The sequence below is a fragment of the Gobio gobio genome (assembly GCF_949357685.1).
Source record: "Gobio gobio genome assembly, chromosome: 3".
Taxonomy (NCBI): Eukaryota; Metazoa; Chordata; class Actinopteri; order Cypriniformes; family Gobionidae; genus Gobio; species Gobio gobio.
Genome location: NC_137099.1, coordinates 66,967,154 through 66,980,158, shown reverse-complemented (window position 1 = coordinate 66,980,158; position 13,005 = coordinate 66,967,154). Strand labels below are relative to the sequence as shown.

Genomic DNA, 13,005 nt, shown 5'->3' with positions numbered 1-13,005 from the left:
AAGAAGGCAAGGCAAGGCAAGTTTATTTGTATAGCACATTTCATACACAGTGGCAGTTCAAAGTGCTTTACACAGAAATGAAATAAAAATATTCGTAAGATAATTAAAACAGTTATAATAGGAATGAAAAGAAATAAAAAATAGGAATGAAAAGAAATAAAAAATAAAGAAAATATTGAAAGATAAAAATAAAGAGTATAATTAAAAATAAAAACAGGGTTAAATTTAAACATATAAATTAAAATGCAAGCAGGTCGGACAAAGCACGTACAGTGGCACAGTGCTCATTCAGAAAATGCACAGCTTATCAGATGTGTTTTGAGTCTGGATTTGAAAGTGGCTACTGTTGGAGCACATCTGATCTGTTCAGGAAGCTGGTTCCAGCTACGGCTGGCACAAAAAAGCAGACTCTCCTTGCTTTGAGTGAGCCCTAGGTATTTCTAACTGACTTGATCCTGATGATCTGAGTGATCTGTTGGGTTTGTATTTAATCAGCATATCTGCAATGTATTGAGGTCCTAATTGGAAGCCAGTGTAAAGACCTGAGGACTGGTGTGATATGGTCATATTTTCTGGTTCTGCTCAGGATCCTGGCAGCAGCGTTCTGTATGAGCTGCAGCTGTCTAATGGTCTTTTTGGGAAGGCCGGTGAGGAGACCATTACAATAGTCCACCCTCGTGGTAATAAAAGCATGAACGAGTTTATCTAAGTCTTGCCTGGAAACAAAGCCTAATTCTTTATATATTTTTGAGATGATAGTAAGCTGATTTAGTTATTGCTTTGACATGACTATTGAAACTCAGGTCTGACTCCAAAATCACACCAAGATTCCTGACTTGATTTTTTTATTTCAGACCTTTAGCCTCAAGATATGCGTTCACCTTGAGAATTTCATCTTTGTTTCCTAATGTAGAAATTTCAGTTTTGTCTTTGTTTAACTGAAGAAGGTTTTGGCACATCCAACTGTTAACTTCATCAATGCATTTACATAGAGAGTCAATGGGGCTGTAGTCATTAGGTGATAGGGCTAAGTAGATCTGGGTGTCGTCAGCATAGCTGTGGTAAGCCATTTTGTTATTTTTCATTATTTGGCTGAGTGGCAGCATATACAGATTGAAAAGGAGTGGTGCAAGAATTGACCCTTGTGGGACTCCGCATGTCATGGATGTCCACTCAGACTTATGGTCACCTATACTCACATAATAACCTCTCCCTTCTAAGTATGACCTGAACCATTTGAGGTCCATTCCAGAAAGCCCAACCCAATTTTCTAGCCTGTCAAGAAGTATGTTGTGGTCAACAGTGTCGAATGGAGCACAGAGGTCCAGTAGTACCAGAATTGATGTTTTGCCTGTATCTGTATTGAGGCGAATATCATTTATCTTAATGAGCGCTGTCTCTGTGCTGTGATGCGGTCGGAAACCAGATTGAAAATTGTCAAAGTATCAGCTGACTGAAAACAACTTTTTCAATGATCTTGCCTATGAAGGGGAGATTTGAGATTGATCTGTAGTTGCTCAGTATGGAGTTATCCAGATTTCTCTTTTTAAGGAGAGGCTTTACTACTGCGGTTTTTAGGGAGTTTGGAAAAGTCCCAGAAAGAAGTGAGGAGTTTACCACTTCTAGGAGATATTAAGTCGTTGACTAGAAATGATTTGTTTTTAAGTGAACCGATGTTTAAGAGCAACCAACAACACAACCAAGCCTAGAAAAAAAACACGGAACCACCCCTTTAAGCTGTTATTTTTCTACTTTATTAGTCTTGTTCACTGAACCATTACTTGATTTCATTACAGTCGTGAGTATTTCTGCGTCTGAATCAGTTCAGCTCTGTAACATGACCAGAGGTAAATAACGGTCATTTTTTTAAAAACGGTCGTTTTTACGCTCGCATTAGGTGGTTTTTCAGGCAATTCTAAAAAGGAGATTTTTGCAAAACTGCAATGGAAACAATCTATACAGATGACACGGACAGAAGGACAAGACGAGACAGAGTTCTTTATAAAACTCATAAAAGACAATAGAATTACAGGAATACTGGATTCTTAAAGAAATGCCACATTACCATGAAGACCTTGAAGTAGATATGATGAAGAAACACTCTCAAACACCCCATATGCTCACAAGTGTAAGGTGCTTTCCTTGTCATTAATGCTTGGATAACACACCTACGTCTCCAAATAAAAATAATGGCTAGTGCGATGGGTGGGATATACATAAACCTACCAACACCTGTGGCATCATTTTTGGAATGACTTATCGCAAGAAGAAGGAAAAAAAACATTTTAGTGGCATAAGAGCGGTTAATGGAAACGCTGTCATTTCACATTAGCTTTTTATCTACTTTTAGAAAATATTGCGAGTTTCTGTAAAGGCCTAGAGATGTAAAGTTAAAAAGCCATGGCGCTTTCTTGATTAAATGAAAACCATCCAATAATGGAAAAAAGGGTACAATTGCCTTGCGATCATCCTTGAGCCACTTTCAAACACATTAAACATGTTTACCAGCTGCTCATATTATTCATACTATTTTATTTTGACGTGTTTTAAGTTCAATCTATCAAGTTTAATATACAATTATTGTTCTGCTCTGTTAATCATGACTCCACTGCATTCGTTTCAATCCATCTCTACTCTCAAACCACATGAAAGCTCAATGTGACACTGCCCCCTACTGGCAGAAAGAGCTCAAGTTTCAGGATGAGCTCAATGAGTCTTTTATCCAGATTTACTGATGAACACACATTATGATGATTCTGGAGCAGTTTGTTCTTTAGCGTGTTTCTTCTGGTGGGTCTGAAAACTACCTAAATAAGTGAATCTCTCGCCGCAGATGGAGCAGCGGTAAGGTTTCTCTCCTGTATGAACTCGCTTATGAGTCTTCAGGACATCTAATCGAGCAAATGTCTTGTCACACTGAGAACACTTGTATGGTCTTTCTCCTGTATGAATCCTCTTGTGTTTTTGTAAAGTATTATGTTTACTGAAACTCGTCCCACAAACGCTACAGTGATACGGTCTTTCTCCAGTGTGAACTCTCTGATGAAATAAAAATTGAGTTGGATTATAAAAGCTCTTCCCGCAGACGGAGCAAAGGTACGGTTTCTCTCCAGTGTGAATCCTCTCATGACAAACCAAATAAGATTTGTGACGGAATCGTCTATCACAGTGTTTGCACTGATATGGTTTCTCCTCAGAGTGTATTCTTTGGTGTGACTTTAGAGAACTTGAGTGTGTAAAGGTTTTCCCACATTCGCTGCACTGGTACGGCCTCTCATTGGTGTGAACACGCACATGTTTCTTCAGATGGGATGAGTATATGAATCTTTTCTCACAGTGAGGGCACTTGAACGGCCTTTCGCCCGTGTGGATTCGCTTATGAACATCAAGATTCCCTTTGGTGCTGAAATACTTGTCACACTCGCCGCAGTGGAAAGTCTTTTCGCTGTGTGTCTTCATGTGAGCTCTCATATTAGAAGGAGTGGTGAAAAAATCCTTCCCGCACTGTTCGCAGTGAAACTGCTTCTTCACGCTGTGCTCTTTTGCATGAAGTTCCCTCTCTTCTGAGTTAGGAAAGCTGCGGCCGCAGCTCTTGCAGGTGAAGTCTTTCTGTTTTGTGTGTTTTCTCTCATGTCTCGTTAAGGTTCCCTTTGAGCTCAATGTTTTCCCACAGGTGGTGCAGGAAAATCTCTTGACCTTCAGCTGATCTTTTGATTTTGAGGTCGTTTCTTCATCAGATGAACAGTCATTTGCATCTGGAAAGAAAAAAAAGGTATTTAAATGTCTAGCTTAAAACGAACACATAGATTTAACGAATCGTCCACTTACCATCATATAGAAAGTCTATAATATCTGACTATATTTGCTTATAACTTAAAGGTCCCGTTCTTCGTGTTTTTTTGAAGCTTTGATTGTGTTTACAGTGTGCAATATAACATGTGTTCATGTTTCGCGTGTAAAAAAACACAGTATTTTTCACACTATTTACTTATCTGTATACCGCTGTTTCCACTGTCCTAAAAACGGCTGGTGATTTCCTTGTGCTATGAAGTCCCTCCTTCAGAAACACGTAACGAGTTCTGATTGTGCTAGCAGTTCCTGTGCTGTGATTCGACCACAGCTTAGCGCATGTGAAAGCGGTTCCTGTGTTGTAATTGGACAGCAGCTTAGCGCACGTTGGAAAGGTCACGCCTCTTAACGGAGAGATGTATGCGTTCAATAATCTCTACAGCGTCCCTGGGAAAGCCAAACAAAGGTGATTTGACTCCTGGAAGAAAATAACAGCGTCTCGATGACATGGCGATAAACACACTCAACGCAACAGTTCCTTTTCTCCACGCGACCGTCCGCTTCTCCACGTGGGACAGCAACAAGACCGCGCCCCCTTTTTCTTTGTGGGCGGAGGTTAGTCTGTTCTACTGCTCTACTGACGTAATTAAAGAAGGAAGTACCAGGATGTAGTCCAAGCCAGCCGTTCGCTGTAGGCTTTGAAAGGGAACTTCTGTTAAATAAAATATCTCGCTTGGCATGGAACTTTGAGCTTTATAATTTTACAGGTATTATTTATGCTCTAACAGCAACATTACACACTAACTAAAGTTTGAACAATGGAATCGCGAAGAAGGGGACCTTTAAAAATTATCATAACACATGCTCATGATACAGTGTTTTCAACACGTCGGTTTACAGTAACTAATGTCTGCACCTGCTGATTTAGGAACACAACTACAGCACCGGAAAGCCTTTACAGCGCTTTACTTTTCCACATTTTATTATGTTACAGCTTATTCCAAAATGGATTAAATTAATTATTTTCCTCAAAATTCTACAAACAATTTTTTTAAAAATCACATGTTCATAAGTATTCACAGTCTTTGCCATGACACTCAAGATTGAGCTCAGGTGCTCCTGTTTCCCCTGATCATCCTTGAGATGTTTCTAAGCTTGACTTGAGTCCACCTGTGGTAAATTCAGTTGATTGGACGTGATTTGGAAAGGCACACACCTGTCTATATAAGGTCCTACATTTAACAGTGCATGTCAGAGCACAAACCAAGCCATGAAGTCCTAGGAATTGTCTGTACACCTCTGAGACAGGATTGTATCGAGGCACAGATCTGGGGAAGGGTTCAGAAACATTTCTGCAGCATTGAAGGTCCCAATGAGCACAGTGGCCTCCATCATCCGTAAATTAGAGGTCTTCACGGAGCCCCCAAGACCCATGGACCGGGGACCCGTACGGGTTCGTGTCTATATTTTAAATGATCAGCCGGGTCCGGGTCGGGTCCTAATCTATTACTTCGGGTCCCGGGTCTGTTTAACATTGTGTGTATTACCTGAGTCGATCGGGACTCTGAGAACACTGTCGGTGATCAGAGTCAGTCAGCACTGCTTGTGTGTTTTTTGTAACTTGCAACTTGTAAAATTAGAAATAAAGTTTAAAAAAAAAGAAAGAAGAAAAACACGAGTGATCTCTCTCTCTTGCTCGCTCGCCTCACGCGCTCTCTCTCTCTCTCTCTCTCTCGCTCGCTCTGCAAGCCCACGGTAATAATAATGGTTACCTTCATGAGTGATGTGCGAAAAAAGCTAAAAAAAACAACGAATATAAAGAAGATAAACCCACGGGCACCTCTTCTGTCTGGGCATCCTTCATGCATATTGTGTACAAACATGAGAAAAAAGTAAGTGCTGTCAAATGTATTAGTATTACGTGTGACACACTGTTGAAGTTTAATTTGAACTTATATTTAAATAATATATTTCAAATCAGCAACAAAATCTCAGGTGAACTGTCACAAATGTTTTCTATGATGCTCAAATTGCGTAAAAAAGCTCATAATTCAGGTTGCTCCAGCCACCGCGCATGTGCAGTCTCAAGCGCTTGTCATGTTTCTATGGCAACCTGAGCTTCCGCTGTGATTGACTTTAATAATAATAATAATATGAATGAACCGTCTTGTTTAATCTTAAAGTTTTGGTGGTCAGACTCGGCTCACAGAGATGATAGCAAATAAATAATGCTGACGTCAGCGGCCACTGAACGAGCAATCGTTATTATAGTTAAAAAAGCAAACAGTCAAAGTTATTATGCGAGTTAACTTGGCGAAATGCAAATCTGCAAAGACGCATTAGAAGTGAAGTGAAGTGACGTGTGGCCAAGTATGGTGACCCATTATTGGAATTTGTGCTCTGCATTTAACCCATCCAAGTGCACACACACCGTAGTGAACACACACCCGGAGCAGTGGGCAGCCATATTGCTGCGGAGCAGTTGGGGGTTTGGTGCCTTGCCTTTGGGTTGCAAGTCCGACTCTCTAACCATTAAGGCCAATTTATACTTCTGCGTCAAGTGTACGCCGTAGGCTACACGCGTAGCCGACGCCGTCGTGAGCATTTATACTTCTGCGCTGTTGTCTGCGTCAATGTGCAATTACATATGCAGACGCTAGTAGGCAGTGTCCTCGGGCATGTTGGTGTAATCAAGACAACAGCCGAAGAAGAAGCAGCTTGTTGTGTAGAATGTGTACATTCATGTCGGAATATCAGCAGCAGTGAGAGAGCGGCTTTTCTTGCAGCTTGAGTTGTTGTATCTAATACAAATTAAGCATCTCTAGTTGATTAGTAAAGTTAAATAAGGCGATCTGGCGCTGTGAAAAATTTGTGAAATCAATGGGAGCTCGTGGCCGCTGTTTTCAGTAGCGGTGGCTCGAGCAATCGATTGCTGTTGCGGAGACTTCATTCACGAAATATACCCTAATGTGTCCCTGTTCTTGATATACAATTACTGATTAACATCTTTGGTTTTAATGAGAAAATAAATAAACTATACTCAGCGGATCTATGTATTTATTTACTACCATAAAGAATCGCTGGACTGCAAAATATTGTGTTATAGCAGACGTAAGGAACTATCATCCAATTTCTGGACACACACACACACTCCTATCGCAGATTTTTTATTCATTTATTGACCTGAGGGAGGGGTTCTGGCAGACCAATCACAGCGCTTGCGGTCCGCGTAGAATTGACGCGTTGTTACATTTTTGGAGAGGTGCGCGTCAGGGTACGGCGTATCCAACGCGTCTGCGTAGGGTACGCCGTACCTTCTGCGTGCTCTCGACGCAGAAGTATAAATTGGCCTTTAGGCCACGACTGCCCCCGTTTTTCATCTGTCACCGTGATATAAAGGGGACTTTTAAAGCTGAAATGATGAGTGAATTAAGCATGCTTGGAATAACAAGAGAGGAATAACATGGATTTAACTTTTTGGCAAGGATTGTATCACAATCAAGTAACGTTACAAGGGAGACGACGGCTATAGGTAAAACAAAAAGTTTTATTTTTCATAATTTGTTTTTTGACTTGTTAATATCAGTTATTGTGGAATATGTGACAATCGGATCCAGTCGGGTCTGTGTCTTCGCGCCGGGTTCGGTTCCAGCTTTTAAATAATAGACGGGTCCAGGTCGGTTCTGGGTACTACATTTTTGGCATTTCTCGGATCTGCACGGGTCCGGGTCCAGCTTTTGAAATAATAGACGGGTCTGGGTCGGTTCCGTTAAGCACATTACGGGTCTCTTCGGGTTCGGGTATGAATTTTTGGACCCGTGAAGACCTCTACCGTCAATGAAGACGTTTGGAACTATCAGGACTCTTCCTAGAGCTGCCATCCGGCCAAACTGAGCAATCGGGGGAGAAGGGTCTTAGTCAGGGAGGTGACCAAGAATCCTATGGTCAATCTGACAGAGCCCCAGCATTTCTCTGTGCAGAGAGGAGAACCTTCCAGAAGAACAACCATCTCTGCAGCTCTCCACCAATCAGGCCTGTATGGTAGAGTGGCCAGACGGAAGCCACTCCTCAGTAAAAGACTGCCTGGACTTTGCCAAAAGGCACCTGAAGGACTCTCAGAACATGAGAAACAAAATTCTCTGGTCTGAAGAAACAAAGATTGAACTCTTTGGCCTGAATGGCAATGGCGTCATGTCTGTAGGAGACCAGGCACCACTCATCACCTGGCCAATCCCATCCCTACAGTGAAGCATGGTGGTGGCAGCATCATGCTGTGGGGATATTTCAGTATTTCAGTGGCAGGAACTGGGAGACTAGACAGGATCAAGGGAAAGATGAATGCAGCAATGTACAGAGACATCCTTGATGAAAACCTGCTCCAGAGCGCCCTGGACCTCAGGCTAGGGCGAAGGTTCATCTTCCAACAGGACAACGACCCTAAGCACACAGCCAAGATAACAAAGGAGTGGCTATGGGACAGCTCTGTGAATGTCCTTGAGTGGCCCAGCCATATCCCATACTTGAACCCGATTGACCATCTCTGTAGAGATCTGAAAATGGCTGTGCACCGACGCTCCCCATCCAACCTGATGGAGCTTGAGATCCTGCACAGAAGAATGGGAGAAACTGCCCAAAAATAGGTGAGCCAAAGATGCTTCAACAAAGAATTAAGCAAAGGCTGTTAATCGTTTTTTATTTATAATACATTTGCAAAGATTTCAAACATATTTCAGTTTGTCATTATGGGGTATTGTTTGTAGAATTTTGAGGGAAATAATGGATTGAATCCATTTAGGAATAAGGCTGTAACATAACAAAATGTGGAAAAAGTGAAGCGCAGTGAATACTTTCCGGATACACTGTACATTTTTACCCAAATTGTTCAGCCCTACTATAATTTGCCATTACATAAGATTATAAAAGGAAGAAACAAACCTGAAGGAATAAAATCCTCCTCCTCTTCATTTCTATTATTCCCATTCTCTTCATCCTCAACATCATATCCATCATCATCCTCATTATAGTCATTAATCCCATCATCCTCCTCCTCCTCCTCCTCCTCATGGCTGTGTTGTTGTTCGTCTGCTGTGGTTTCGTCTCCTCTGCTCTCTATCAGGTTCCTGCAGTCCTCCAGTTTGACGGAGCACATCTTCAGTGGCGTCTGCAGCATCTGCTGTTCTCCAGCGTTACAGTCAGAGGTTTGATCAGCGGATCCATGATCCTGAGCGTCAGTATAACACAGTAAAGTGAGGCTGAGCTCTGAGTCCTGTGTGTCTCTGGATCTCCAGACTGAATCCTGAGCTTCTGTCCCATCAGTCACACACACTGAAACCTTCTCCAGATCCTGACAAACACATCACAGATAAACACAAATAAAGATCAACCTGTTGATATTAGCCTCATTACTCAGTTATCTCTAGAGGTTATATTGTGATTTGATGGCATATTTCGCTGCTGGCTTAAAGGGATAGTTCACCCATAAACGAAAATGTGATGTTTTTCTGCTTTACATCAATGTGTCGTCACGAGCCGCAGGGTTTAATTTGAAGTTGTCTGTGCATGTTTTTTTTTTACTCTAATAGAATTGGACCACATTCACATGCATTATACGACTGACAGACGGCAACGGTTGGAGTTAAATATCTTAATTTGTCTTCTACTGAAGAAACAAAGACACCTACATCTTGGATGCCTTGGGGGTAAGCAGATAAACATAACATTTTTGTTTTGGGGTGAACTATCCCTTTAATTTGAGATGTGCATAAGAAGTGAGAAACTTTGGTGAGCTGAAGGATGAAATGATGAGCCGCTCAAACCTCTCTGTTGGGTTTGTCTCCTCTTTCTCTCAGCTTTGCCTCCAGTGACGCCACCTCTTTCTTCAGCTGACAGATTTCACTGATGAAATCCTCAATATCCAGCATGGACAGATCAGTTCCTACTGATTTACAGCAGATCACATCCATCTGCGCTTTCATGGTCAACATCTGAAGACAAACATCATCATTACTATCCACAAGTTTCCTACGTCCCATGAAGCCTTACGTCAAAAGTGGGAAGTAAACAAGCGGAACTTTATGCATTTCCATTGTAGTTTATGCGCACGTTTTCGTATCGGATAGACAATTTATCCGACTCAAACGAGCACATGGCGTTTCCATTCAGCATTTTTTGATACGATATCCCAAAATGCGCATAAAAATAGGTGGATGGAAACATAGCTTATTGACATTCAACAGTTGACAGTCATTCAAGCTGTCCAAATTTGCTAACGATGTGGCAACACAACCTCAACAAACTTTCAAAAGGGAGAAACAACAGTACCTTTACCCTCCGCGGTAGTTGGTTGGGAGGATGACGTGAATAAGTGGCCTCGTATCACGTACGGTAGCATTTTTAGCTATTTTCTAGATTCAGTAGCCTGTGATGGTAAGGCGATGAGCAATTTGAAAAGCTCAGAAGTGTATCAGTGTCTGTCGGAAACGATCTAAAAGTAGAGCCGGGCCTGAGCCTACACGTATCCCATCACAAGGCATGGGTGCTAGCATCAGTGACAGGTGAAGTACAGACAGCGGGTTGTTCATGTATTAGGGCCAGGACGCTGTTGTAGTCATGCAGCAGCACTTTTGTGGAAGGTAGGGCTGCACAATTAATCGAATTTTAATCACGATCACGATTTTGGCTTCCCACGATCAAATTCGCGTGATCGAGCGATATTTAAAATGCGTTATTCATTCACGCTTTGTATTAAAGTTTTTTTTTTTTTTTTTTTTCAAAGCCAGTCTAGCGCGCTGTAAAGCCGCTGTCTGATCACGTGCGTCCATGCACCAATCAGAGTTGTTCCCTGCACCGCGCAGCAGCTCAGTCAGTTTCCAGATGTAGACAGTCACAGACAGAAGACAGAGTAGCGTGAGGAAAATACCACAACAGATAGCAGGCTATAATCTATCTTAACAAAGAAAAAATGTCTAACGTAGCAGAGGGAGCGGCCGAGGGGCTTGTCCCGAGAATCGGATCGTCATCCATTGTGTGGAAACATTTTGGGTTTCAGGCAAGTGACACAAAACAAGAACAGGTCATATGCAAAGAGTGCCATAAAGTTGTTTTGGCACCACAAAGCAACACAACGAACCTCTTTAACCACTTAAAAAAACACCATAAAGTTCAATACGATGAATGTATGAGGGCCAAGAAATGCGTTGCAAAGACTAATCATCCCACAACATCTCAGACATCCATCGAAGCGAGCCTCTTTAGCGCATCACCATACCCATCCACCTCTCAAAGACACAGTGAAATAACAAATGCAGTCGCATTTCATTTGGCTAAAGACATGTGCTCAATAAACACGGTGACAAACGAAGGCTTCAAATTCTTGGTCAACACTCTGGATAAACAACGATACGTGATCCCCTCGCGTAATTATTTTTCAAAGGTGGCACTACCTGCGATGTACAGAAAACGCAGAGGGGAAATAGAGCGTGATCTTGCCAATATTCTTTTGGCCATAGTTCTTCTGCCTTGAAATGTTCTTATTTGGTTACATTCTGTTATGGAATATTTGTTTCTTATTGATTGTATATTTTATTTTTAGTTTTATTCACATCCATTATGCAGGTAAAACTTAAGTTTATATTTTGCTTCCTAAAATATATTTACACATTGTAAAATGTAAAATAGTGCCCTGTTGAAGTTTTGCTACATTTTCTTTATTGTTTTAATTTATTTTTATTTATTCTTTAAGGAGATTCACTGAATTTTGGTGAATAAGAGACCTATTTTATTTTGATGCACATATCAGTACATTAGCAGGAATGTTGCACAATATGGATGTGAAGGCAGTAAATGTAATTAGCTTGTGTGACAATAAAATTGTTTTGGTTAAAATCAACAAATAATCGTGATAATTAATCGTGATCTCAATATTGATCAAAATAATCGTGATTATCATTTTGGCCCTTATCGTGCAGCCCTAGTGGAAGGTCAGTAAAGTAAGGACAATTAAGGGCATGGAAATTGTATTGCGATATTATTAATTAACTAATAAATGTACTGAACTGAAATGTTTAGTGTGTGTCATTCATGTTGCAAATGTTGCTTCACAGTAACCTTCACTTAACCCTTGCGGCACCATCTGATTAAACAAAAAGTAAAAACGGTCATTTTGAAACCTAGCCAATGATCCGAAAAACACTTAGCCTCTTCACGAACTAGCACACAAAATACCATTGGTATACTACTTCCGCCGCCTAACGGGAAGTTGTACCCACATTCTTTTTTTTACAGTAGTGCCCCCCAGAAACAGGTGGATAAAGACACATTTGGACTGATCAAACTCAAAATAATTGTTTACATATGATGAACGACAGATACATTAAACAGAAATAATCTGTCAATAAATAAATTAACTTCAGAGATAAATATGTGTTAAGAGATAAATATGTGTATTGTTTGTGTTTACTTTTATTATTGAGTATCTGATATATATTTAACACTTAAATGTAGCTGCTAGAATGAATAAACTCAGATTTCGTAGTTAAACATGACATTGTGATACTTAATAAGCATATTTTAAAAGTGTCCTGCATCGAGAATTATACAAGGTTAGTAGTCTAACTGTTTTACTATAAGTATCATGGTTAACACGTTTGCTGTAGTAAACTATGTATGTTACTGCTCCTGTGGGCATTTTTACTAATAAGTTAAACTATGATTGCAGTTACCATGGTTATTTTGTTTTTTAAGGATATATGGCGAGGAAACGCTTCATTTAAGCTCATTAAAACACTAAAGACAGTAAATCAACAAATCACATAAAAAGTTAAACACATACCTCAGTCTCAGAACGCCAGGATTAGCTTTCTTCAGTGGTTTTACCGGCGGACTGAAGAGCGTCACAGCGCCTCCTACGGGTTCCCTTAACAAACACTATATCTTACACAGCAAACTCTCTCCGGCGTTTTCTCAATCAAAAATAAACTTGACTTCCAGTGGCGCGAAGATTGGAAATTAACGTGAAAATGCCGCCAAACCTGTCAGCTAGAAACCCCCCTATTTATGGGTTTTCTATGGTAAAAGTTAAATTGTTCAAATGACGAACAAGATGTAAGTTTAAGCTGTTATTTTTCTACGTGATTTATCTTGTTCACTGAACCATTACTTGATTTCCTTACAGTATTCCCGCGTCTGAATCAGTTCAGCTCTGTAACATGACCTGAG

At 40.7% G+C, this 13,005-nt stretch overlaps 1 protein-coding gene across 1 annotated transcript; it reads right to left on the bottom strand.

Moving 5' to 3' along the window:
* LOC307123201 (uncharacterized protein) lies at positions 1-12,672 on the bottom strand. Its single transcript, XM_079811650.1, has 4 exons — positions 12,620-12,672; positions 9,606-9,773; positions 8,725-9,133; positions 1-3,755 (listed from the first exon to the last, which is right to left on the bottom strand). Exons 2-4 carry the CDS (start codon positions 9,771-9,773, stop codon positions 2,746-2,748), a joined length of 1,587 nt encoding a protein of 528 aa, XP_079667776.1. The 5' UTR covers positions 12,620-12,672; the 3' UTR covers positions 1-2,745.
* Between the last annotated feature and the right edge of the window lie 333 nt (positions 12,673-13,005).